Source organism: Lepisosteus oculatus, chromosome 7, assembly GCF_040954835.1.
Source record: "Lepisosteus oculatus isolate fLepOcu1 chromosome 7, fLepOcu1.hap2, whole genome shotgun sequence".
In the NCBI taxonomy this organism is placed as follows: Eukaryota; Metazoa; Chordata; class Actinopteri; order Semionotiformes; family Lepisosteidae; genus Lepisosteus; species Lepisosteus oculatus.
In genome coordinates this window covers 41221834-41244970 of record NC_090702.1, presented here as the reverse complement: position 1 = coordinate 41244970, position 23137 = coordinate 41221834, and the positions used below count along the sequence as shown (strand labels likewise).

Here is a 23137-nt window from a genome sequence, read left to right as displayed (position 1 = left end):
TAAGCAAGGAGACATTGTGGCCGAACTTTTCCTTGACTTGCGTGTCTTTGTGTTCTAGTTGAAGATGACTAATGTATACTCCTTTCATGTTTTTTTTTGCTCAAATACAACATTCCTTTCAGCTCACTCCAAGAGCTACCTGCATAATAATTTATTATAATTGTTTAATCAATTCCGCATAGATTGCATTACATAAACAAACGTTCAATAATACGTTAATATAAAACTTGCATTTCTCGGGCCAATGTGAAGTACACAGAATGACGTATTCATTTCCTCATTCAATAATATGTCTTACGAGTTCGGCTCACCTTGCTGTAATGTGTGCAACAAACTGAAGGGTTATGTGTAGTGCTTCTCTCATTGCTTCGAAAGCATAGTGTATCCAAGCAACAGGCTTTGCAAACTGAGAAAGAGAAGGATATGAATTAGGCTTTTCAGGGAAGCGCCCGTTTTGTGGTAAAATTAAAATGGAAAAATAATCTGGATTACTTTTTTGAGTTACACAATGCACTTCAAATAACCCCCGAGGAATACGGAAGGTTACGCTCATCACAATTTTAAATTAAAAATGTCGTTTGCATGTGGAATACAGGTAGGAGTAATTTATCTACAACATCAGCATTTAGCTGGTCATATACAATGCTGATGATGTGTGAATGTGAATAATGTGGGCTTCAAAATGTGTATTATTTAAAAAACGTTATAGTTTATGACTTTACATATTTTGTGCTTAACCCTAGGTGATGAAGATTAATTAACAAATGGAAATTGCAGACAGTTTAATCCTCGGACCGGTGTATTTCTTTGATCAGGTATAAGAAATGCTTTCTTTCAAAGAATACTCGATAAGGCATTTTTTTATTTCCGTTTTCTATACAAACCTTTGTAATAATGCTTTAGCCTGCAGGATGCGCAAAACGCAAAAAACGTTCAAGAAAACCTATAGAAGAGCTGCCTCCTGACTTGAGATATGTTGCAATCAATCCACGCTTGGCTGCTTTCCTTAGAAGGTAAAAATAATTCTTAAAATAAAAGTGTTTGTGACATGATTTATCACGAAATGCAATATAACAAGTTGAAGAGAGTTGTTCACGTAAAATATTTGGAAGCTATTTCAATAGAGATGGAAAGAGAGTAGGTGTCAGATAAATCAAAATAAATAAATCCTTATCTTTATTCTATTTCGAGATTGTAACATGTAAAACAACCCACAGCTGCCCCTGCAGTTCGGAATTTATGTCCACAAACTGCACGGTTACTCTTGTGAGATGAACTGAATTAAATAAAGGTGCAATTAAGATTATTTGTGGGAAAATCCTGGCTTGCAAGTAGATATATTCATATCGATATATATTGACCTTAACTCGTTACGCTCTTTAAACTGGCACGAAGCCCCCAAAGAACTGCTACATTTACTCTCCTGTGAATCGACAGGGGTAAAAAGGGTGCAGAAGAAGTGGCGGGAGAGGATAACGAAGAAATCAAGTCTAAAGAAGGTGTCAAAAAGAAAGAAAAAACAGCGGTTCTGCCCGAGACGGGTAACGAGCCCGGAAGCGTGGCGAGCCAGGATAAAGACCCCGCTCCAGGCGCCGGGCAGTGCGGCTCGACGCCCGCAGAGGATGCCGAGACCAGCCCCGTGGATGAGTACAAGTACGGCGCTCCGATCTTGCTAGCGGAGCTGGGGAGGATGCTGGAAGAGTGGGAAGGCTGCGGAGAGGGCATTTTCCCCCGGGGGCTGGTGAACGTCCTCTCCTACAGCTGGAAAGAGCTGACCGAGGGGGCCTTGCACGGCAAAAGGCAGTGGCCGTCGCTGGAGACTCAGGGCGAGAAGCATGGAAAGCAGAGGAGCTCAGTGCCTTCCGACAAACTCTCTGACGACTCCCCGGCAGAAAAAAGCCAGCGGGGCAAGAGCAAAGCAAAAAAGAGAGTCACACTTCAAGGGACCACACAAGAGTCCACAAACGTGTTGAATAAGCAGACAACAGCAACAGGGTCGAAACGTGAGTGCTACCTGTTGGTATAATGTTGTATTCACTTTCTTAGTGCCCTTTGATATTTGAATAGTTTAAAAGCAACTTAGAACCTCTTTCTGAAATCAGTATACAGTATGTCTTATAGAATACATAGGCTTGTTTTACAATGTTTCCAAAGGAAAACATGTTTATCTTTTAAGAGCAATCAATTCAATGCTACAGGGGTCTGCACCCCAACCCAAATGGGTTGTTAATAAAATTAATGCTGTCTGTTTTAGATAAGAAGTTCTCTTCATCAAACAATAACTATATATTCACTTGAATGCACTGATAAATAATGAAAAGTAGTGTAAAACATTTATCATCTCAGGAGTCATACTGTAGAAGGTCATACTTTTGAAAAGAAAAGAAAGCTCATCTCCAGTTACTGTCTGTCATATACCACAGGGAGCTGGCAGCTGGCCGAGGTGGCATGTAGGAAAGTAGGTCGTCTTACAGGGAAACCACATGCTGTGTCATTGTAGTGACAACACTCAATACTCTATTGACTGCTTGAATCATTTCCTGCCTTCAACGTTGACTCATTCAAATATTCATGTGGTACTTCAGAAAGACAGATGGGGGAGTCATGGTTACCGGGCCCCTAGTATCGTTTGACTACTTTGAACTTCATTGGAAATAAGCAAATGTTTGTTTTAGACCTTGACTGCAAAACAAGTCAGAGGTGCTGGTTGTTTCTGTTGAAAAGTATTTGCAGGAAATGGTACTTCATCCTTTCCACCACTTGTTTGAAACGTAATGTGAGTTGACAAAAGACATGGTTTGGGTTTTCTGGTTTTCACAAATCTGTTGAAGGTGATTCTCAACATTGCAAATATTGACACCCGAGGGGCCAAGTTATAAAGTGAAAAAACTTAGTCTTCCATGACCTAACATGCTCTAATGTATCTGTACCAACTTCCTAAGGTGAGAAGAAATCCAGGAAGTCAGACAACACAACACAACGAGATCATGCAGTAGATTCAGGTAACTATTCTACTATACTAGCTATTGGCAAGTGTATAACTAACAGTTTTATTAACTTATTGTTTCTTCAATGCTGAGTATTTATGATTGATAACATACTTTAGATTTGGCTGTCAAATTGAACAGAGTTGTCTTATTCATTAACTTTGTTGCTTCCCTTAAGGATGATGCTATATACTATAAAATACTTAGATAAAGCATCTTGTGTTGATTAAAGCATTGATGTGTATATAAATACACATGCCTATATAGCTGGATATACAATATCATAAAGTAAAATTTTCCTCTTTTCCTAGCTTGTATTATATTGGGAGTTTTATGTTTCTGTGATTCGCTCTCAGTATCGAGTGCTGAGCAAAGTACTGAATGCCAACATTTTTGGAAACATTGTATTTCATGAGAGAGTATCATGGAAATGTGCTGCATATATTTACAGGGCCTATATAAAGTCTGCACCACTTTTCACAATTTTCACCTTTTCTTGCCTTCTAGACTGGTATTAAAATCCATTAAAATATTTGTTTTTCATTGATTTGTCTACACACCTACCCCACAACATCCAAATGAAATCCATATTCCTGTTATGGGGATGTTTTTACTTAAACTAGAAAGTTTAATAAAACGAATTAAAATAAAATGGAATAGCTGGGTAGTATAAGAAGTGTCCATACTCTTGTCTTAGGAATCCCATATTTGTTCAAGTGAAGCCAGTCGCCTCACAATCCTACACCAAGTTTATTAAAAATTAATTGGCTGCATCAAATTGTAGTGATTCATTTGATTTCTGGATAAATTCAGCAGTGCTAGTAGTTTCCCTCTTCCCTCTGGAACCAATGAACTTTCAAAGGAAATCCAGGACGAAGCCATGGAGAGGCACATTAGAGATTCGAGAATGGTACAAAAAAGTGTCACTTGAATCTCAGTAATGAGAATTATAAATGAAGTTAAAGCTACATGACACTGCCAAGACCATGCCGAGATCAGGCTGTCCCTCAAAACTGGATGACCAAGCAGGAAGAAGACTGATCAGAGAGTCTACCAAGAGGCAAATGGCAACTTTGAAAGAGCTACACTGGTCAAAGTGTGCTAAATGACTCCCAATATCTCAAACGCTCCTCAGATCGGACTAGCATGACAGGATGGAAAGAAGGCAGCCATGACTGAAAAACAGCAACGAAGCCTTCAAGTTATACTGCCAAAATGTTTGGTCGTCTGACAAAACAAAGATGGAGCTTCTTGACCTAAATGCAAAGCATTACGTTTGGCGCAAACCCAACATCACGCACAGAACAGCAGCCCAGCAGTGAAGAGTGGTAACGGCAGCTTCATGTTATGGGAGTGTTTGTCATCAGCAGGGACTGGCGCACTTGTCAGGACAGAAAAGAAAATGAATGGAGAAAAGTGCTGGAAAGGCCTTGAGGGAAACCTGCTCCTCTGTAAGAAAGCTGAAACTGGGACAGATGTTCACATTTCAGCATGACAGCAACCCAAAGCACACAACCACAGGAGCAGTGGAATTGCTAAAGAACAGAAAGGTATATGCTTATGAGTGGCCCTGTCAGGGCCCTGAGCTAAATCCAATAGAGAATCTGTGTCATGACTTGAAGACGTCTGCCTGTCAGTACTTCCCAAGGGATTCCTCTGAGCTTTAACAGTTTATAAAGAAGAATGGTCAAATATTGCAAAGTCTAGGAGCGCAAGATGGGTAGAGACCTAACCTAACAGATTCACAGCTGCAATTGCTGCAAAAGGTGCTTCCATCAAGCATTAACTCAGAGGTGGTGGAGACTTATCCAGTTTTTATATTTCAGTTTTGTATTTAAATACGTATATTATATATGTTTGATATATAAATATATTTTCCTAAAACATTCTCTCTTTAAAATTGTAGAGTATGGTGTGTATATAAGATGAAGAAATCCTTTTTAAATGCAACTGACACAACAAAAGGTGAAAAATGTTCAAAGGTGTGTAGACTTTCTAAAGGCACTGTTTATTATTCCCGTGCACCTTTGTGCAAATATTTAGTTATGGTGTGTTAGATTATATATTTGTGTGATATAATTTAACACAAGTTTCATGGCTCTCAGCTCAGGTGTCCCATTTACCAGTGACCATAAGTTTCTCCATGTCTTCAAAGAACTGTGAAGAGCAAGGTAATGCACGTCAACTGGAATGTGACAGTTAAAATGAAGAAAATTAAATATATTAGTATGTTGACAGGGCATTAAGAAAGGTTATAAAGGAGAGGAGGCTATTTGGCCATCTAACCCATTTGATAGTTTGATAGTGCTTAATGAATCCAAGGATCTCATTCAGCTGTTTCATGAAAGCCAGGGTATGAGCTTCAACAACATGGCTGGCTAGCTTGTTCCATACTCCCATAACGCTTTGTGTAGAGAAATGCCTCCTAGTCTCCCCTTTAAATGTGCTTTCACTTAGTTTCAACTTTTGTCCTCTCGATCATGTTTCATAGTCAGATCTGTAGAAACTGACTGGGTAGACTTTATCAGTGCCTTTGAGCACTTTGTACACTTGTATCAGGTCCCCTCGTATTCCTCACTGTTCAAAACTATAAAGCTTCTGTGTCTTCATTTCGTTACTGTGGGACATTCCCTTAATCTCTGGACTGTGTCAGCTTGCTCTTCTCTGGAATGATTCAAGAGCAACAATATTGTTTCTGTAACACAGAGACAAAAATTGTACACTTCATTCTGAAGGAGGCCTCACTAGTTTGTTATTCAGTTTTAACATAACACCCCCTGATTGACATTCTGCTCTTTTAACTAATTGACATAACCACTCAAGTCTTTTTCATTAGTAGCCTCTTCTAGCTCTACATTTCCCATTTTGTATTTGCAGTTTTTGTTTTTACTACCTGCATGCAACATCCTGCATTTTCAATGTGATCTGCCAGGAGTTTGTTACTTTAATCTAAATCTTTTTAATTTTATTTACTGCTTCTATGGAGTTTGCTAATTCTCTTAATTTGGTATCGACCACAAATTTGACATGTTTACTCATTATTCCAGAATCTTGAATATAAAGTAAGAATTCCAGTTGTCCTAGTATAGATCCCTGTGGTGCTCCACTAATTACATCAATCCCCATACAGTTGACAGGTTGAACAGGTTGTTAGTTTTGCAGATAAAATAAACATTTCTTAAGTGTGATGTCTATTTTTCCCCAGTATTTTTTCTTTTGGTTTCAGTTCATATGTACTGTGCATATAAAGAGCAAGAGAGAACTCTGAGAGTTTATTCCAGGACTGTAAATTATTATATTTAACTTCATAATCATTAGAATATAGGTGGTATAGGTGGTATGTTTCTAAGTATTAGCCTTTCCACAGACAAAGTGAATCTAGTCCTTATCTAGGCGTTGTCACTGAATGATGTGTGATGCGGTTTGTGTTATTTAGGTTGGATTGTCCTGCAGCAGGAACCGAAGCCTGATGACCCAGAGTGGACGTCACTGTGTGGATGGGCTGTAGAGAGACTTCGACTTGCTCAAGTGCCGATGCATGTGGTGTTGTCCAGTAGTCAATATTACAGAATGGCATATCGTCAGCAAATGCACTGCAGCAAAGCAAGAAGCTCTGCCTGTCTTTGGGACGGCTATGTTACTTTAAGCAATGGGTAACATTGCTCAAGGGCTGCACGGTGGAGCAGTGGTTAGCATGGCTGCCTCACAGTGCTGGGGCCCTGGGGTCCTTATTTCTGGACTTGGGGTGCTATATTTACAAGGCTTGATCTTGCCATGTTTATGTGGGTTTTCTCCCACACGTCCAAAAACCTTCTGGTAGATTAATTGTCTTCGGGGGAAAATTGATCCTGTTATAGGTTTGTGTCTGTGTCTGTGTCTGCCCTGTGAGGGACTGGCGTCCTGTCCTGGGTGTAGCCCACTTCTCTCATACTGCATACCGGGATGGGCTCTGGCTCCTCTGCAACCCTGAACTGGGTGAAGCAGTGAGAAAAGGGGTGCATGGATGGTTTTTATTCAGTTATTTCTCCTATGAAAATTATATATCGCCATATCGCCCTGCAACTCACAACTGGCAACCCAACTAAGGTTGCTTCTGGAAGTGGTGTTAGTGGGGCCAGCAGGGGGCGCTCACCCTGCGGTCCATGTGGGTCCTAATGCCCCAGTATAGTGATGGGGACACTATACTGAAAACAGGCGCTGTCCTTCGGATGAGATGTAAAACCGAGGTCCTGACTCTCTGTGGTCATTAAAAATCCCAGGGCGTGTCTCGAAAAGAGTAGGGGTGTAACCCCGGCGTCCTGGCCAAATTTCCCATTGGCCCTTACCAATCTTGGCCTCCTAATAATCCCCATGTATGAATTGGCTTCATTACTCTGCTCTACTCCCCACTGATAGCTTATGTGTGGTGAGCGTTCTGGCGCACTATGGCTGCCGTCGCATCATCCAGGTGGATGCTGCACATTGGTGGTGGTGGAGGGGAGTCCCCATTACCTGTAAAGCGCTTTGAGTGGAGTGTCCAGAAAAGCGCTATATAAGTGTAAGCAATTATTATTATTATTATTATATAACCAACCAGTACTAGTTTTATGTCCCAAAAGAAATATCCAGCGATATTCCTGAATACTTTCTTTGCTTACAGTTTCACATTTCTAGGATGATATGGTATTTCTAGGTGGCAATCAGTAGATTAAAGGAAAGCAGGACAGAGCAGAAGAAGGGATGGTTGTAATATACTGTATTTCTGTCACTTTCTTCCGCAGAAAGGAACAAATTGCGAAGATGGAGGAACAAGGATTCACCAAGCCAATCCTCCTCTATCATTATGGGGATGCTAGAAAGGCCACCATTGCCAAACACAAGAAGGAGCTAAATAAGAACTGCCTGTTTGCTCTTATCAATGGGAGGCCTTGTCTTCCTGAACTGAGGCAGGAAGACAAATCATTACAGAAACTGCACTATCGAATCAACGATGGAACTTCATTCATATAGTATCCTTTCTCTTGTCTGTATCAGTAAAACAGTGTGCAACCGACTTAAGTGTTGTCAGTTAGTGTGCAGTACTAAAGATGGTGTCAAGCTCACATTTAAATGTGTACTGAGGTTATGTTCAACCTGATGTTTGAACTATATATATATATTTCTGTTTAAGGATAAACTCATTCATTGCTATATAAGCAAACTTGGTTCTGTAGGCAAAAACCAATTAGATACACGTAAAAAAGTCTCTGTTTTGTTCAAGCTGCTTGTACTGTAACTTTACGCAAACCGATTGAGTTTAAGTAGTTCTCTGAAGTACTTGAATAATTTGACACCATAAAGTACGTTACAACAAGTAGAATTTACATATATTTCTTTTTTATGCCGTCTGTTATGTTTAAATGGATTGAGAAGCAGTTATAAGGAGAAATTAACATAATCTCTAGTACACATGAATAATCAATATGACATAAATTAAGAAATTCTTAGTGAACAGTTTTATTCTGTTAGTTAATAAATCTCATGCAGTCAAAGACAGAATAAAATCCAAAACTGTAAAAGTAAGACGGAGCATCAGGCTGGCATTTGTATTGCAAAAGAAAAGGTAAAGGTTTATTTGATGCTGAAAGGAAAAGAAAAGAGACAATTTTTCGGCTGTGGAGCCTTCTTCAGGTGTGACGCCTGAAGAAGTTGAAGGAAAATAGATGGTCACACCTGAAGAAGGCTCCACAGCCAAAACATCCTGTCTCTTTTCTTTTCCTTTCAGCATTGAATAAGCCTTTACTTTTTCCTAGGTATGTACTGTATATGTACTGCTCGTTTCAATGAGTACTCATGAGTGGTTATTTAACGAGGGATGAGTGTAGTTGCAAACCAATAGAGATGCTTAATTCCCATAATTCAACACTATCAGTTACCCCTCAGGACGCATTGCTGTCTGCCAGAGCCACTCCGGACTGGCCAGTGGTGGATACTACACAAATGTTTTCAGTGACTCCCCTGACCCAACTGTTGTTGCTGCCTTCACTGCTTTTGGACATGGTAGTGTCTGTCATTATAATAGGTAAGTGCTGCCGAGACAGTCCATAAGACTTATTTAATGGACCCTGATTCGCACTAATACTGCACTTTTTTCTTTAAATGAGCATCAGTTAGTCCGGGATAAGTGTTAGTCAGAGTCTTCAAAACTAATGCATAGACTCAACACAAATTGAAAATGAGCGGAGCGTAAGACAATATTTTGCTTTTCTTATCACAGCACAACTTACAATCCTTTACTTAGGCTTTCCACTGATATTGGAGCAGTTTATTTGGTGTTTTCTTACTGTTAGTCCACAAGATAAAAAAACATTCACACGATACCTGAAGGAACGAAATGTGATTTTCCTCATCCCCACACAAACATGGCTGAAATCCCGAAGACTCTTTAAAGCCTGCCCTCCCTTGCAGTGACAAGGTGGCTGTGGTGTTCGACCACACAGGGGGGATGATGTGTGAAGAGGACGGCACGGTGAGCAAAGAGTGGAAGTGGACCCAAGGAGCTAAACTGAACGAGCCGGTCGTGACCCAGGTATGACGGAGGAGATCCGTCCCTCTTGCCACCAATGTGTTGATGCAGCTCATTGACAGAAATAGAGCTCAGAGGGAATTACATTGCAGGAGAAAAAGCTATAAGTCCATAAGGAAGACTTATGGTTCACCACAAGCCTGTACTAGGCTATGGAAAAGAGATGGACATATGGAAGAAATGATTTCTTGGTGTGATCTTTTGCTTTTGCGTTTACTATCTTAGTCTTGGAATATATATGTAAATAATTTAAAATCCACATTTTCATACATAGAAAGTTTTGTGAGGAACGCCATGAACACCTGTAATGCCATTCCATCCTCCTGGGTTTTGTTCTGCCTTTGAGATGTTCTGTCTTTTCTGCAGGTTAATGATTTCATCACTATTCGAGTTGCCAGCCCATTCTCAGCAAGCCTTTCTTACCAGGAACGCCAGGAGATGATACAGTTGTCTCTTTCTCCACTGGCCAACACCACTCCGCCAAAGAACAGTGACCTGGTGAGGCTTCTGTCTGTGCAGAGCGACGTTCTCTCAGATTTCATTACATTAAGCACAGTGGTGCTCTATCTGAACGCCTGCCTATCCCATTAGGGTCAGATTGTGAGTGAAGGAAAATTCTCCTCAAACACAGCTCGACAGCTTTCGAAGGCTAACAGAAAGAAGACGAAGGAACTTGAGGCGAGGAAAAAATTCATGGCGAAGAACCCTGTAAGTATATTTCTAAAAAAATATAACCCGATAAAGAAAGATGTACTGTGTACCCATGAAACAATGATGTCATGGACCTGAAATAATTATTGTACACCACACACAAGGTGAAAAATTATACAGTGATATGGAGCATTAAGTTAAGAAAAATAATTTAATACACAGAAAAATACAAATAAGAATTTCTTTAGAACCAGATGGTCACTAAATCTTCAAGTGCGTTCATGGAGATGGTGAAGACGTTGGAAACCCTGGAAGAAGAGCCTGGTTACCAGCGGGGAGTAAAGGCTGCTCGGGAGCTGAAAAAGCTCCAGAGGAAGATCCAGAACATTCTTGACGACTGGATGGAGCACTATCGCATTGCTACAGGCAGGTCAAAGCATGTCTTCACTCCTCAGCACTGCCAGAGAAGAAGAATACAGATCTTACCCAGACTCATTCCGAACAGATTTGTCCATTAGAGTGAGATGTTGTTGATGTTGTTGATGTAGCGTTAAACCACACTAGCCAAAATATCGGGAACTCCCGTCAAATAATACTGTACTGTATGGCGTATCTCTGAAAATGGCGAGGACGGCCTGAAAAGTATGTGGTATGTATTAACAAAGATTTGAAAAATTTGCAGTATCAACCTTAGATGAGGTTGTGATGAGTGGGATGGGGTTTGGGATTCAACAGGACATTCTGCCAGGTTCACTAGGATGCAATAGGTTTTGACACCTGGAATTAATTCTGACCAGCAAAATGCTGCTCAAGCATGACCTTCCTCTAAAAATATCCAATCATTTGACCGACAGCTCCTAATATTTTGGGTAATTTTAGAGTAATTACTAATTTATAGGTTGCATTACTTCACATTTGTCCGTATTCTGTATCCCATCTTTTTTCCAAAGACTCACTTGAATGGAGAGATCAAATCTTTTTTATCCTTTATCCGCTCCAATTTTTCACTGGTTTGATTTCCCTGCAGGAATCAATAGCCCAGATATTCACAAAATGTCTGATGTCCCACAAAAGATTCTGCTGAAACGCAAAACTCGGTCAGCAGCTTTGCCCACACTGCCTCCCGTTGGTGTGGAAGAAACATTACAACCCGCAAATGGCAACACTGAGCAGAGTCCCTCTCGTTACCTGTCGGCACCAGCACGACACAACCTGTGGGACCATCCCAGGAGTGCTTCCAAGTCACCAAGGTAATTGGAAGCTGCATCCTGGATCTCAGTGGGCAAACGTTTGGATGTTTGGGTAGAGCTATCTGGTTTAAAAACACAGGAGACGGTTAATTTCCTTAGTCCCATATCCATTGGTGAAGGTCATGAATCACGTCAATGGCTTGCGTTTTAGTATTACTATACAGGTGTTTCAAGATCACATTTGTTTTCCGCAATCAATGTTGTTTTTCCATAAGGTGTGATATCTTCCGGCATACAGTTTTTGAAAACAAAACCTTTCTGAATTAAACCTCAGAAATGAATGTTGTTCATAGTCACTTTTCATTTAGTTTTTTTTTTGTGTGCCAGAAAACAATATCTGAACTGGAACATCCAGCCCCACCTTAAATCCTGGTTTTAACTCGGTAATGAATAGTTAATCTTTTATACCAAATGCTTTTCTTTAAAGCTGACTGTGGGCGAAGTTTTAAGAGAGAGGGTCTGTGTCGTGACTGAATCAGAGTGGTAACTGAAGTCCAGTGTCTGTCTTCTCTCTAGGACAATCTCTACGGTGCAGAAATACGAGAAGGAGGAGCAGAATCTTATCTCTGAATCCGAAGCTCTCCGGGGTCCCATCATCCCCAGCCTGGAGTAAGGAGACCTTTCTGGAAATCTCACAATGGGATGCCACTTAATTATTGTGCTTTTATAACTTCCACATGGCCTACAATGCATTTACAGCAATTTAACAAGTCTCCCAACACAAGTGCTTTGTGTTCTGTAATTACATTTTTAGAATTCTTTAAAAGAAGTGTTCTCTTTAATGTTTTAAATATCATTAGGTCATGAGATTTTCAACATGTGTTTCTCTGTGGTCTGCTGCTTTTGGGGACTCAGTGTTAAGAAGGAGACATTCCAGTGGTTTCAGTTGTTAGTCAGTTACTATTAGGCTCAACAGGAGGAGATCCTGGAGTCAAAGAGAGGCAGGCTACTGTGTCGAAAACATCACTGTCAAAGTATTACCAGCTTCCTCTTTTTGATGTGATGATTATGTACTGTTTTAAAACATTATATGCCATTTCTCTAATTTTGTATAATTTCAGAGATATAGCTATTTGATGATGAGGTATTTCTCCTTGAGTGTGAGTGGTTTCCACATGGTCACTAAGCACACCGACAGTATGTGTCACTGTCCGCAACCGAATTGGCAAAGAAGACATAAAAATCCTAATAATTTCCATTTGTAGCCTCAGCATTGTTTTGCAGAAGTGCTTTAAAAAGAAACTGCAGAGCTTTTAGCTGCCCCTCACGTGTGAACCTTTTACGGTCAGCACCCATTTTTAGAGCGAGCCCTGACACAGCGAACCTGATCAAAAACAAAGCAACTGCAGTCTTAAGGACAGGCTTTCACTGTGAAGAGCTGAAAACAAATCTTGCTTACATCGTGTGCAAAAGCTGTGTTCTGCTTAGAGAAATCGAAATCCTCTGGTGCATCCCAAAAAACAAGCACGTGTATTGATCCTGGGGCCTCAGAGAAATATCCCAGTGGATATAACCTCCCCATTCCCAACAAGGCCTAACATAGAGATAGAGTGTCCTGGTTCTGAAAATGGCAGAGTACTCACAGAACGTACAGTTCCAGGTGTCTTACAAACAACATGGGAATGCAACGGCACCAGACTACTGAATCCATGAAAGGGTTCAAAAACTTTTAGCTCGTGGGGTGACTGTTTTTCTGTTCCCCAAGTCCTGTAGTGTTCAGAAGTCCCGAGAGAAGCCGAGTGCTGCCCCTCTCCTACCAGCCCTGTCCCGTGCTGCTGAGGGAGGCAATGCTGGGGGAGGGGGAGAGGCGGATGTGCAGGTGCAGCAGCCACCAGATGCCCTCCCTGACGGACCTGGAGCTGGACGCCTTTGTCCGCGGCCAGGCGCCATGTGGCCAGCAGATCCTGGTGGTGTGCGTGAGCTCTTCCGCCAGGCCGCAAGCCCAACCCGGCATGGGTGTGCTGGAGGAGCTGTACGAGAAGAAGAACAGAAACAGGAGCATGCCTTGCACACAGGTACTGCAGCTCCAGCGTAGGCACGGGACCACTGCGGTTTCACCCCTGGCCCAGGCAACTAGGAAGACCCTCATCGCTTGTGTAGCCACTGGGGTCATTAATATTTGCGTTGGCCTCCTTAACAAGCAAAGTGAACTGTAACTTCAACAAGAAAAATATGTTTCTTTGTCTGGGGATATGATAAAATAGCATATCATTTAATCTTTTCTGAGTTCTTGTTCTCCCAAAACGATTACACTTTTAACCCTTCGGCAATCTGGAAACTGCAGGACTTGCAGGACCACAAACCTCTTTGGTACTGTATGTACACTGCAAGATCTCTGTGTTCACCTTGATTTTGGTATGTCACAGATGTTCTGGGACTATTTATCTGTGAATTTATCATTTATCGTGGAGCCATTGCATGCTGTAGCTCAACGATGGGGATGAAAGCAAGTTTTTACTCCAGCATGACATATTATATACTCACTGGAATCTGTCCATATTCATGTTTAGATTTTATCTGCACTGATCATTTCCAACATGTCAATTTGAGAGCATTCCACATGTCTGACACACGTCCTCTGCCAACAGTGTCGTCTGGACTCCTTTCGGTTGGTAAAGTACGATGTCTTCACTGCCGACACTTGTGCTGGCTCAAACCCCTGTCTGCTGGTGGAGCGTCACAACGTGGCTCCGGGGATGTTTTTGGTACGTCACCAGACCGTTTTCTGTCCCAGCGCAAAATTCCTTTGCTTTTACCCTTTTCCTTTTCCTACCGGGTTAAATTTCCAACAGATATCATTCCCACTTACGTTGACTTAGAACGCTACCAACGCCCATGCTGTACAGTAATGATTAAAGGGATTTCACCGCATTGATATTTTCATGCAAATGATAACTAATGCCTATTTTTGCTTTGTCCTCTCTCTCATATGTAATGGCTCTTTCTCTTACTTTAGAAATCTGAAGTCTGGATAGAGATAATCTGAAACGAAATCCTTATTCAAAGAGAATATAGCAGAAGGATATTGCTATGTTGTGTGGTTGGCTGAAACGGTATGAAGTACCGGTAGAGACTAGTGAGCTCACCAAACGTCTCGGTAATGACTTTACCGGTAAAGTGCATACTAAAAGAGCATTTAAAGACCATCTGATCTAAGAAGGTGTAACATACTGATATGTAATCTAGAAAAACAAACAACCAAGAGGCCATGAGTGGAAACAAGGTGGAGTTGCAATTAAAAGTTAGTGTCTTTATTCCATGATGGAACAAGCTACCCAGCCATGGTGTTGAAGCAGACACCCTGGCTTCCTTCAAGAAATGTTCAGATGGGATCCTTCAGTCAATTATTATTACCAAAACAACCAAACTGAACTTACTGTCTTGCTGTCTAACTGCCAAAATGGCTACAGTCTTCTCCATTGTAACCATGTCCATCTGCAGTATACCCGGAGCTTTGTGAATTTTTGTAGCCTACAGAAATCTAAAGTAACAGATTAAAACACAAACAAAATACAATTTTGATCATCTGTTTTCAAGGTACCACATAAGTTTTGTACACATTACATAGAAATTACAAACTAAAAATGTAAAACAAAGTATACACTCATTGTTTCTTGTCATGATGACATACAAGTGGCCTGTAGGTGGCACAATTACAGATGCCAGAACTGAAGGTGAATAGGTAGAGATCTGAAAGAAGCTGTAAGACATTAACCCTAAAGAAGTTACTTTAACATTTATTACTCTTACTTTCTGCATTATATTAGCATTTGTATGACAGTCATAAATACAATTTCTAAACACTTTGCAGATAAGTACTAACTGAATCGGCCCAAGCTTGAAATGCAAGATGTTTTTGTAGTTTCACTTTACACATTATTTATATAGTAAAACAAAGTTACTGTGTAGTACAGTATGTGTACTTGATAGTACCTATCATGTACAGGAGCAAGAGTTCAACAGTGAAAAAATGGCTTACTGAGTCAACACAATTTCAAATGTTTTTATTGCACAACACAGATTTTTTTTCTACCACACGGATTCTGATATTTATGAGTAGTGTCATGAATTCTGAAGTGTGACTTCCTTAAAATGTGACTTCTAGTGAAGTGATTCAGTTGTTCCAGTGCCAAGAAAAGAAGTCATCCAAAGTCCAGCAGTTGTCTTGATTTTTTCTTAATGATTAACTACAGCGCACTGGATGTGCTCGGTTCTCACCAGAAGAGGCAGCACTGTCCACTGATTTAGTGAGCTGAGACGTTTGTGAGGCATGGCCAGTACTAACCTGTCAGCGCTTTTACACATTGCCTCCCAGAACGCAGGAGGTGCAGACATTTAAAAAAATGTGTTGTGCATTATATCATATTGTCCTGTGAACACTGAAGCTGAAACTCTTAGAAGAATGTTGGTTTTGTAAAGAGATGTAGAGCTGTGGAGGCTTTATTGAGATACTAGATGAAAGAATAAAAAAAATAGAGGAAAACGAAATAGAATTGATCTGAAAAAAAAAACAAAATGTTGCTACTGATGAGTTTGGAGGAGACTTGAGAAGCAAATAACAAAGCTTTCCGAACAGGGTTAAAAGCGTGATTTGTTTGGGAGTTGGCGAGTTAAAGCGTGAGTTATCCGGGGGTTTGCTAAGAGTAACATGACCCAGTTCCTGTTGTCGGTGCCCTGTTGTGCCGGATGGAATGGGAGAAATGCTGTCAGTGTCTCAGGGCAGCTGTCTTTCTGAGCTTCTAGCAAGGGCCTGCTGCCAAAAACACAAACCACCTTCTGTCACCAGGCTGTCCTGAGCGCTGAGGAGCTCATTTACCCCACAGAGTGAACAGAGTTTTCCAGAACTGCGTGACCTGGAGTGTTTCTTGTTCAAATCGTGACATTTCTGTATATATAATCAAACTGTTCCTTTTTCAATAAAAAAATCTTATGATAAGAAACATAACACTCATGATAAACAAACTACTAACTTATACACTGTAATATCTCTTTTCCTTTGAACATCTGCATTAATTACAATTTCGCATTACTTCATGTTTGTCAAGTGATTTCAGCCTAAAGAAAACAGTCCCAATTCCGAAATCTCCTAGTTTAAATATATGAGCAATACATGTTTCTGTAATGTACATCCTTTTTAATGTCTTTCAAATAGAACATCCTGGTTTCATTGTGGTAAGCTGAATGGCTTGTGTACCCTGCCTTGTGTCCATTACTGCTAGGATAGGAAGCCCTGTATTGGATAAAAGGGTTAGAAATTGGATGGGTAGAAGATTATTTATGGCTTAGAATATATACTTTCAACAATTCAGGATTTGCACGAGTGTAGTCATGTTAGGAAATAGGATGTCTCTTGCAGTTTCAGTTTGGTATGTGTGAGTGCACGTTAAGCGTGAAGTCATTTGGCCTCCAAGAGCTATAATCAGGGTTTTTCCTGTGGCTGGATTTAAAGCAGATCCTTTATAAATATTTTATAATGCCTATCAGGCATTCAAAAGCTAAGCAGGCAAAAAAATCAGCACATTTTTCTTCAGTTACTGATTTAAAGTAAGACAGCTTTTGATAAAGAAAATGTAAACACACTTCTCAGCTGCAGGTAGTATCTGTAAGTTCCTATTATAAACAGCCTGCACCAATTCACGGTCTTGCTAATCTGGTTTATGTTTTTTCATTGCTGTGCTCTAATTATAAAGCTTATTTACATCATGTTAACCGGACTGTAACGTGCTAGTGAAATTTAGATAGGGAGTCTTCTAGCTCTGCACACTCCCATTTCTGGCATTTACCCAAACTGACGTTCTTTTTCAGTCCTGATATTTTTCTCTTCAAGTGATTCATGGCCCTTTGCAGTAGCTTAGAAGCAGTAACCAAACAGAAGAACGCAGGGAAGCTTACAAACCAGAGGTCACTTGGCTCATCTTGCTTAAAGCTTCAAGAATTCCGTCAAGCTTTTTCCTGAAGTCCTCTTCAGTAACATTAGGAGTTGTTTTCCGAATCCCACAATAAAGAAGACTCTGTATTATCAGTTCTGTGTGACCTATTGTGAGATTTACAGTGGAACGCAATAAAAGAAAAAACAGTATCTCATGGAGCAAAGATTAAAATTAAGTTTATTTGCCATATGCACAAGTGCAATGAATTGCTTATGCTTCTAAAGCAATAGTGCATAATATAAGCAATTATAAAGCCTCAGTTTTTAGTCACCAATATCTGTGGAATCAAATAATATTGATCACCATTTTCCAAATGAAGACTATTTAAGTTTTTAAACCTCAAGCTTCTCTAACGCCTTCCGATGTGTGCGTGCTGTTTGAAATCCTGTCTGAGCACCACCCTGGCTTAGATGAGTCCAGGAAACAGATTAACTTCATCAAGTGGTGCCCATGAGCACCTGTATTTCCACTTGATACGCTTGAAGTGGCTCTGAAGGGTTTCTGTTATGTTTTTAGGCAGATGTTTTGTCCTTGGTCTGTCGTTTCTGGGCAACTGGTTAATGGTGGACTTCTCTGGTTTATTGCTTTCCACAAAAGACTCAAGGAGAAGAGTCTTAAATACCTTCTTTTAGTTTGAATTTGTATTAATGTTGCATGTAAAGACTTGATGTTTTATATAGCTAATGTGGGATATGCACAGAAAGTACTTGTTTTGGTATTTGAAGTATTTACTACTGTGTTATTTGTTTTTAAACTTTTAAAAGTCCCCAGCTTTAAGAAATAAGAAACCACTAATGCAAGTGTGGGAAATGTAGCTTTTTAGGTGCCCTTGGGAATGTACAGACATTTTGTCTAGTGCTGTTCCAGTAAGTGTATTTTGGCTGATGGATCTGCCTCATGAAATGACTATTAATACAATATCCCAAGTTTAAGGGTGTAATTTGTCTGAAGCATCTAATGTTACAACAAAAACATGTGGTATGTGAGTGACTGCCTTTCTGTAAGGTGTTGGATTGCTGGAAAATGTAATTTTCCTCAGTTGTTTCCTTGTTCGCAGATGTACATTAGTGGAAAGCTCCTGTTTGCTGACTACATCTTCAATGGATACAGCAGCTCAGTGAAGGATCTTCAGAAGCAGATTGCCAAAACACGTGGAGACTATCGTATGGGGCACTGCCTTCCCGCCGATTTTAGATTCAGGTATCCCGCAGCTTCTTATGAAAAGGCCCAATTATGAAGTCAGTGCGACTCCTTTCTAATAAGCAACCAGTCGTATGTGAAATGCTTTGTATTGGAGAGACGAGTAAGGAATATGAGTATTGAGTATATGCAGTTTTTCTTTCTGCAGCGGCCTCTTGTCTTTAAACTCAGCAGATTAGAGGGTATGACCCCATGAGCTTTCTTTGCCTTGGTAAAGCTCCTTGGTAACAGCTCCCTCTAAAGCCATTTTAAGTGATGAAAAAGATTGCCAGTTGCGTCAGTGCCAGGTGTTGTAGGAAGTGTTCCCAGAACGTGTTTTCAGTCACTCACATAGCTTGAGGATAATACTGTAGTAAAAACACTCCAGCTCAGCTAATAAAGGTGCTTGCTCATAGCGTGGACTCATGGTTGGCTTGCTGCCCGTACCAAGTATGGACTGCCACCAGGACGGTCTGAGCTAGAAGCTGCCCGAGATCTCTATGGTTTCCTGCACAGCAGAGACTCCTGGGATCAGCAGGGTGCCTGTGAGCTTGCAGTAACGTCAGTGAGAGAAACTCCTCTCCTCCAATCTCCTTTTAGTCATTCGGTCTGATACTAGTGAATGAGATAGAGGGACGAGTATTTGGCGAGACTTTCCGGGCTGAGGGAGTGGCAGCCCAGCGGTGTGGATGAAGCTGCCCAGACACCCTGAGTGTTGCGGGGAGTGGGTTAAGGGGGCTAGGGACTTGCTTGAAGGGAGTAGATAGTGAGCCGGGAAAGAGGCATGTGAGATATGAGAAGGGAAGTCCTGGTTAGGTGGCTTATATGTACTGTATGAAGACGAGCGGAAGTGTGAGAGATTGCGTTCTAACCTTCCAACCAAACGTCTGTTACACAGGCCATGTGTCAAATAATGAATGACTTTAGGGAGTGCGTGCAAGGATCCTAATTCTCACCAGGTGGTAGTACAGCTGTATCTGTAAACTGAGCCGAGTGGCAGTGAGCAGTTATAAGTTGGGAGGACATATAAATAAAAAATACTGTACGTAGGGATTTGAAATAAAAAATGTGCCTCTGCTCCTATTGTGCTTAGTAAAAACAAAATCTAGACCCCTTTTTAAAAATGTATTAGGGAAATTGTTCAACTAGTTTTAATACTTACAGAACGCCAGGTACTGCACTGGAATTTCTATCATGTTTTTTTACAACACCCCAGCACATCTAAGATTTGCTGTCATACTGAAGATTTAGAATGCAGCTTGAAAATCTTCCTGACGAAGGACGTATTTCTGCTTGTCAGTCCTCAGAGGGAGGCACAGGAAGGAGTCGGTCCTCCTGTGTCCCAGGATGGTCCTGACCAGAGGGAGCAGTGCCATTCTAGAGCTGCTGTCCCATCAGAGGACGCTCACCTACAGGCCACTGACAGGTACCTGGTCACTGTTCTTCTCACAGAGTGGGTTAGGCTGACTTTACACCCACCTGCGGCCACAAGAAGAATGTTGTCTGTGCTATAAAACACACACGTTAGAACAGTGATGAATCAGTATTGAAAAAATGACAACTCTTAGTAGTTTTACAAAATTGGAAAAATCTGAAAATATTTGCACAGAAGCAAAGACAAATTATTTAGTCTGCAGTGAAACAAGTGGTATTAAATGTGTCCCTTTTCTCAAATCCTAAATGATAGGTCGAACTAAAAATTTGCAAAGGTATCTTTCTCTTTTACAAAGGGCCAATTCTCAATTCTCAGTAATTCTCAGTAATTTTCAATTTTAAAGACTTTCCAGTTTGAAAGATACTGAAAAAATCTATTTAGTGCTGTTGTAATATAGTTTAAATTTCTAGAGCACAAAATCTGCCTATTTTTGTTGGTTCTTGCTGGTGTAACTTAATGGTGGTACATTGTGCCATAAAAGTATGGAATTCAAGTTTGCAAAGCAAGAACAACAAAAAAGGCAGCTTGTAATGTTAGTATCACAGCCTCTACATTTAATGTATAGGAATCTCAGCAGCTAAGCAAAGCTGGGCCAGGTAAGTACTGTGATGAGAGACCTCCAAGAGCAACCAGGGTCCTGCTACAGGTTGTGGTGGTGGCACTCTCCCCCATGAGCCCGTATTTTCAAGCCATCGCCCCAGTAGAACTGTTCAGCAGACTAGTTATTATCCTGGGTGTCCTGGGTAATAGAACTCCTGAATTGCACAGTCTAATTCACCTAACGTACCCTTTTGTTTCAGACAGAGGTTGTTTCAGCTCGTGAATAGTGGACAAAGTGTTTTTTATAGGCTACATCCTTTAAACCCTATTTCTGCAGTATTTATAATCAGTAGTTTTTTTAATTCAAAAGTCATTATATAATTGAATAAATGCAGTCTAAGCACCGAAATATACAGTACATAATAAAGCAGGAATTCTTTATTGCATGGGTTATTTAACTTTGTAATTTAGAGATAAAAACCAAACACTTGGTTCCACGATTGAAGAAGTGAGATGCCCAATGTAAAAAGCTCTTGGAGGTTTTTCCAACCACAGTATAAAGTCTAACAGTTGCAGTATAAATTAGTCCCACAGGCATGGGAAACAGATTCCATCTTGGAGTCAGAAAAGCTCAGGACCTCACCAGCGATCCGGTAGATCACACAATTACAGATGCAATCTCAAGTAACCGGCCTGAAAATGGGTCTCTGCTGGGGGTTCCTCCCCACTGCAAGGCCAGCATCTGCAGTATCTGATGCCGGTTCCAGCTGTTACTGTTCTTCACTCCTGCTTGCTAGCCCAGGAACAGGTGAGGACAAACACTTTGCAGTTCCTTCTTGTGTTACAGATTGCCGTCTGCCCAAGAGTTTGTAACCTACACCATGTCCAAGAGAAGCCACCTGCTCTGCCTCCAGAAGAGCCCCCCAGCCCCCTTCCCTTCCCTTCGCCCAGAGAAGTGCCTGCAGAGTCCCAGGCCTCACAGGCCGATGGCCGGCTTCTCTCCCAGGCCCTGACCTCCTCTCACCACGGCTCGGAGATGCAAGACCGACCGGCGTACTGCACCAGTGGCACCCTGCGTTTAGATTTGACGCCAAAATAATATCTGCATCTATAGCCTAAGGCTTAGTGTTTGTGAATGCTGTGCGTCTGGAACCAAAGACATCAAGGAGTCTACTAAAATCCATCCTTGCTTCGCCAAGCTGTGTTAGAAGAAAAGTCAGACAATATTATTTCAGGTCATGCAGAATTATACGAACTGAGTATTTGAAAGCAGGCATGATGAACCAAAAGAACCAAAATAAAGACATTTTAAATGTAATTAAATCTTCTCAAGTAGGTAGCTGCACCTGTGTGTGTAGGCTGCAGAGGAACAGATAAAGGTTTGTTCCATGCTGAAAAGAGAAGAAAAGACACAACATTTTGGCTGTGGAGTCTTCTGAGGGTGTATCAGGTCTTTTTTTTTATTTGTTACAACTGAGGGAATTCTTTGATGTCATTTAAAAGATTACTTCTATAGATTTGCTTGCTTGGTAAAAAAATAAATAATATATTGCTATTTTAATGTATCATTTACATTTACAGTGATGACCATTTTTATAGTTTACCCCTACTGAAGAACAAATCTGCTTATAGTACACATCACGTTAAAAGCAGGAAACTAATTTCTGGGTATATGTTACCTAGAACAGTGTTAAACAAGAAGTTTGCTTGTCCTGTGGAATACAATTTAAAAATGGATGGTGAGATGAACATTTTTTAAATATGTCTAAAAACAGGACAAAAACAACTCTGTCCATTTCCCTCAACCCACCAAAATCAGCACCATAAACCCAGTTTCTTCCAAAACAGAAACACAACTATGATATATATAGGAACAAGTAATAGGTTTATTCCATGCTGAAATAAAGAAGAAAGAAAACACAATGTTTCAGCCATGGGGCCTTCTTCAGGTGTGAGGGTCTTTAATAAATCTCATTAATTTAGGAGACGCATCCATTCTTTAACTCAGGGGATCTCCAGCCCTGGAGAGAACTCCAGTCTCTAAATCTTACTCCTTCTAAATAGTTTCTAAATTTCTTAATTTAACAGGGTCTCCTCACACCTGAAGAAGGCCCCACGGCCGAAATGTTGCATTTTCTTTCTTTTTTTTTTTCAGCATGGAATAAACCTATTACTTGTTCCTTTGAGCCTACACATGCTGATGCAGCTACCCACCTGAACTAGGATATACTGTATATATATATACACACACACAGACACACTGTAGGAAAGGTTTGCACAAAAGATTTCAATGAATTTGCCGAAAATGAGATATTTCGTGGCTTTAATGTGTCCCTCTAGTGAAAAGACAAACTCGTAGTGATACAGTATTTCCTTCTCCAGATCTGTGTGCAGTGACGACACGTGTTTTGTCCCCCAGCTGAAATGTTGGTAATGGGGACTACTGGAGTCAGTCTTCTAAAGTGGAAAACACAAATGGCTTTACTTTAAGTCTTCACAATAGCACATACACATTGGCATTTGAAATAGATTTAGAGAGGTGGACTGATCTGAAGAGTGTCTATTGGGTTGGGCTCCTGACTAGTGTAAATTCAGGGGGAGTTTGCATGTTCAGTTATGCT

General features: G+C 40.7%; 1 protein-coding gene across 1 annotated transcript; it reads left to right on the top strand.

The window, feature by feature from the left end:
* Positions 1-410: 410 nt before the first annotated feature.
* LOC107077997 (uncharacterized protein C3orf20 homolog) lies at positions 411-22379 on the top strand. Its single transcript, XM_015352272.2, has 20 exons — positions 411-595; positions 744-815; positions 904-1013; positions 1438-2003; positions 2943-3002; positions 5093-5158; positions 6424-6523; positions 7748-7975; positions 8878-9027; positions 9414-9534; positions 9898-10029; positions 10123-10239; positions 10431-10608; positions 11210-11432; positions 11949-12041; positions 13138-13447; positions 14021-14137; positions 18420-18562; positions 19842-19967; positions 21364-22379. Exons 2-20 carry the CDS (start codon positions 765-767, stop codon positions 21527-21529), a joined length of 3057 nt encoding a protein of 1018 aa, XP_015207758.2. The 5' UTR covers positions 411-595; positions 744-764; the 3' UTR covers positions 21530-22379.
* Positions 22380-23137: the final 758 nt, after the last annotated feature.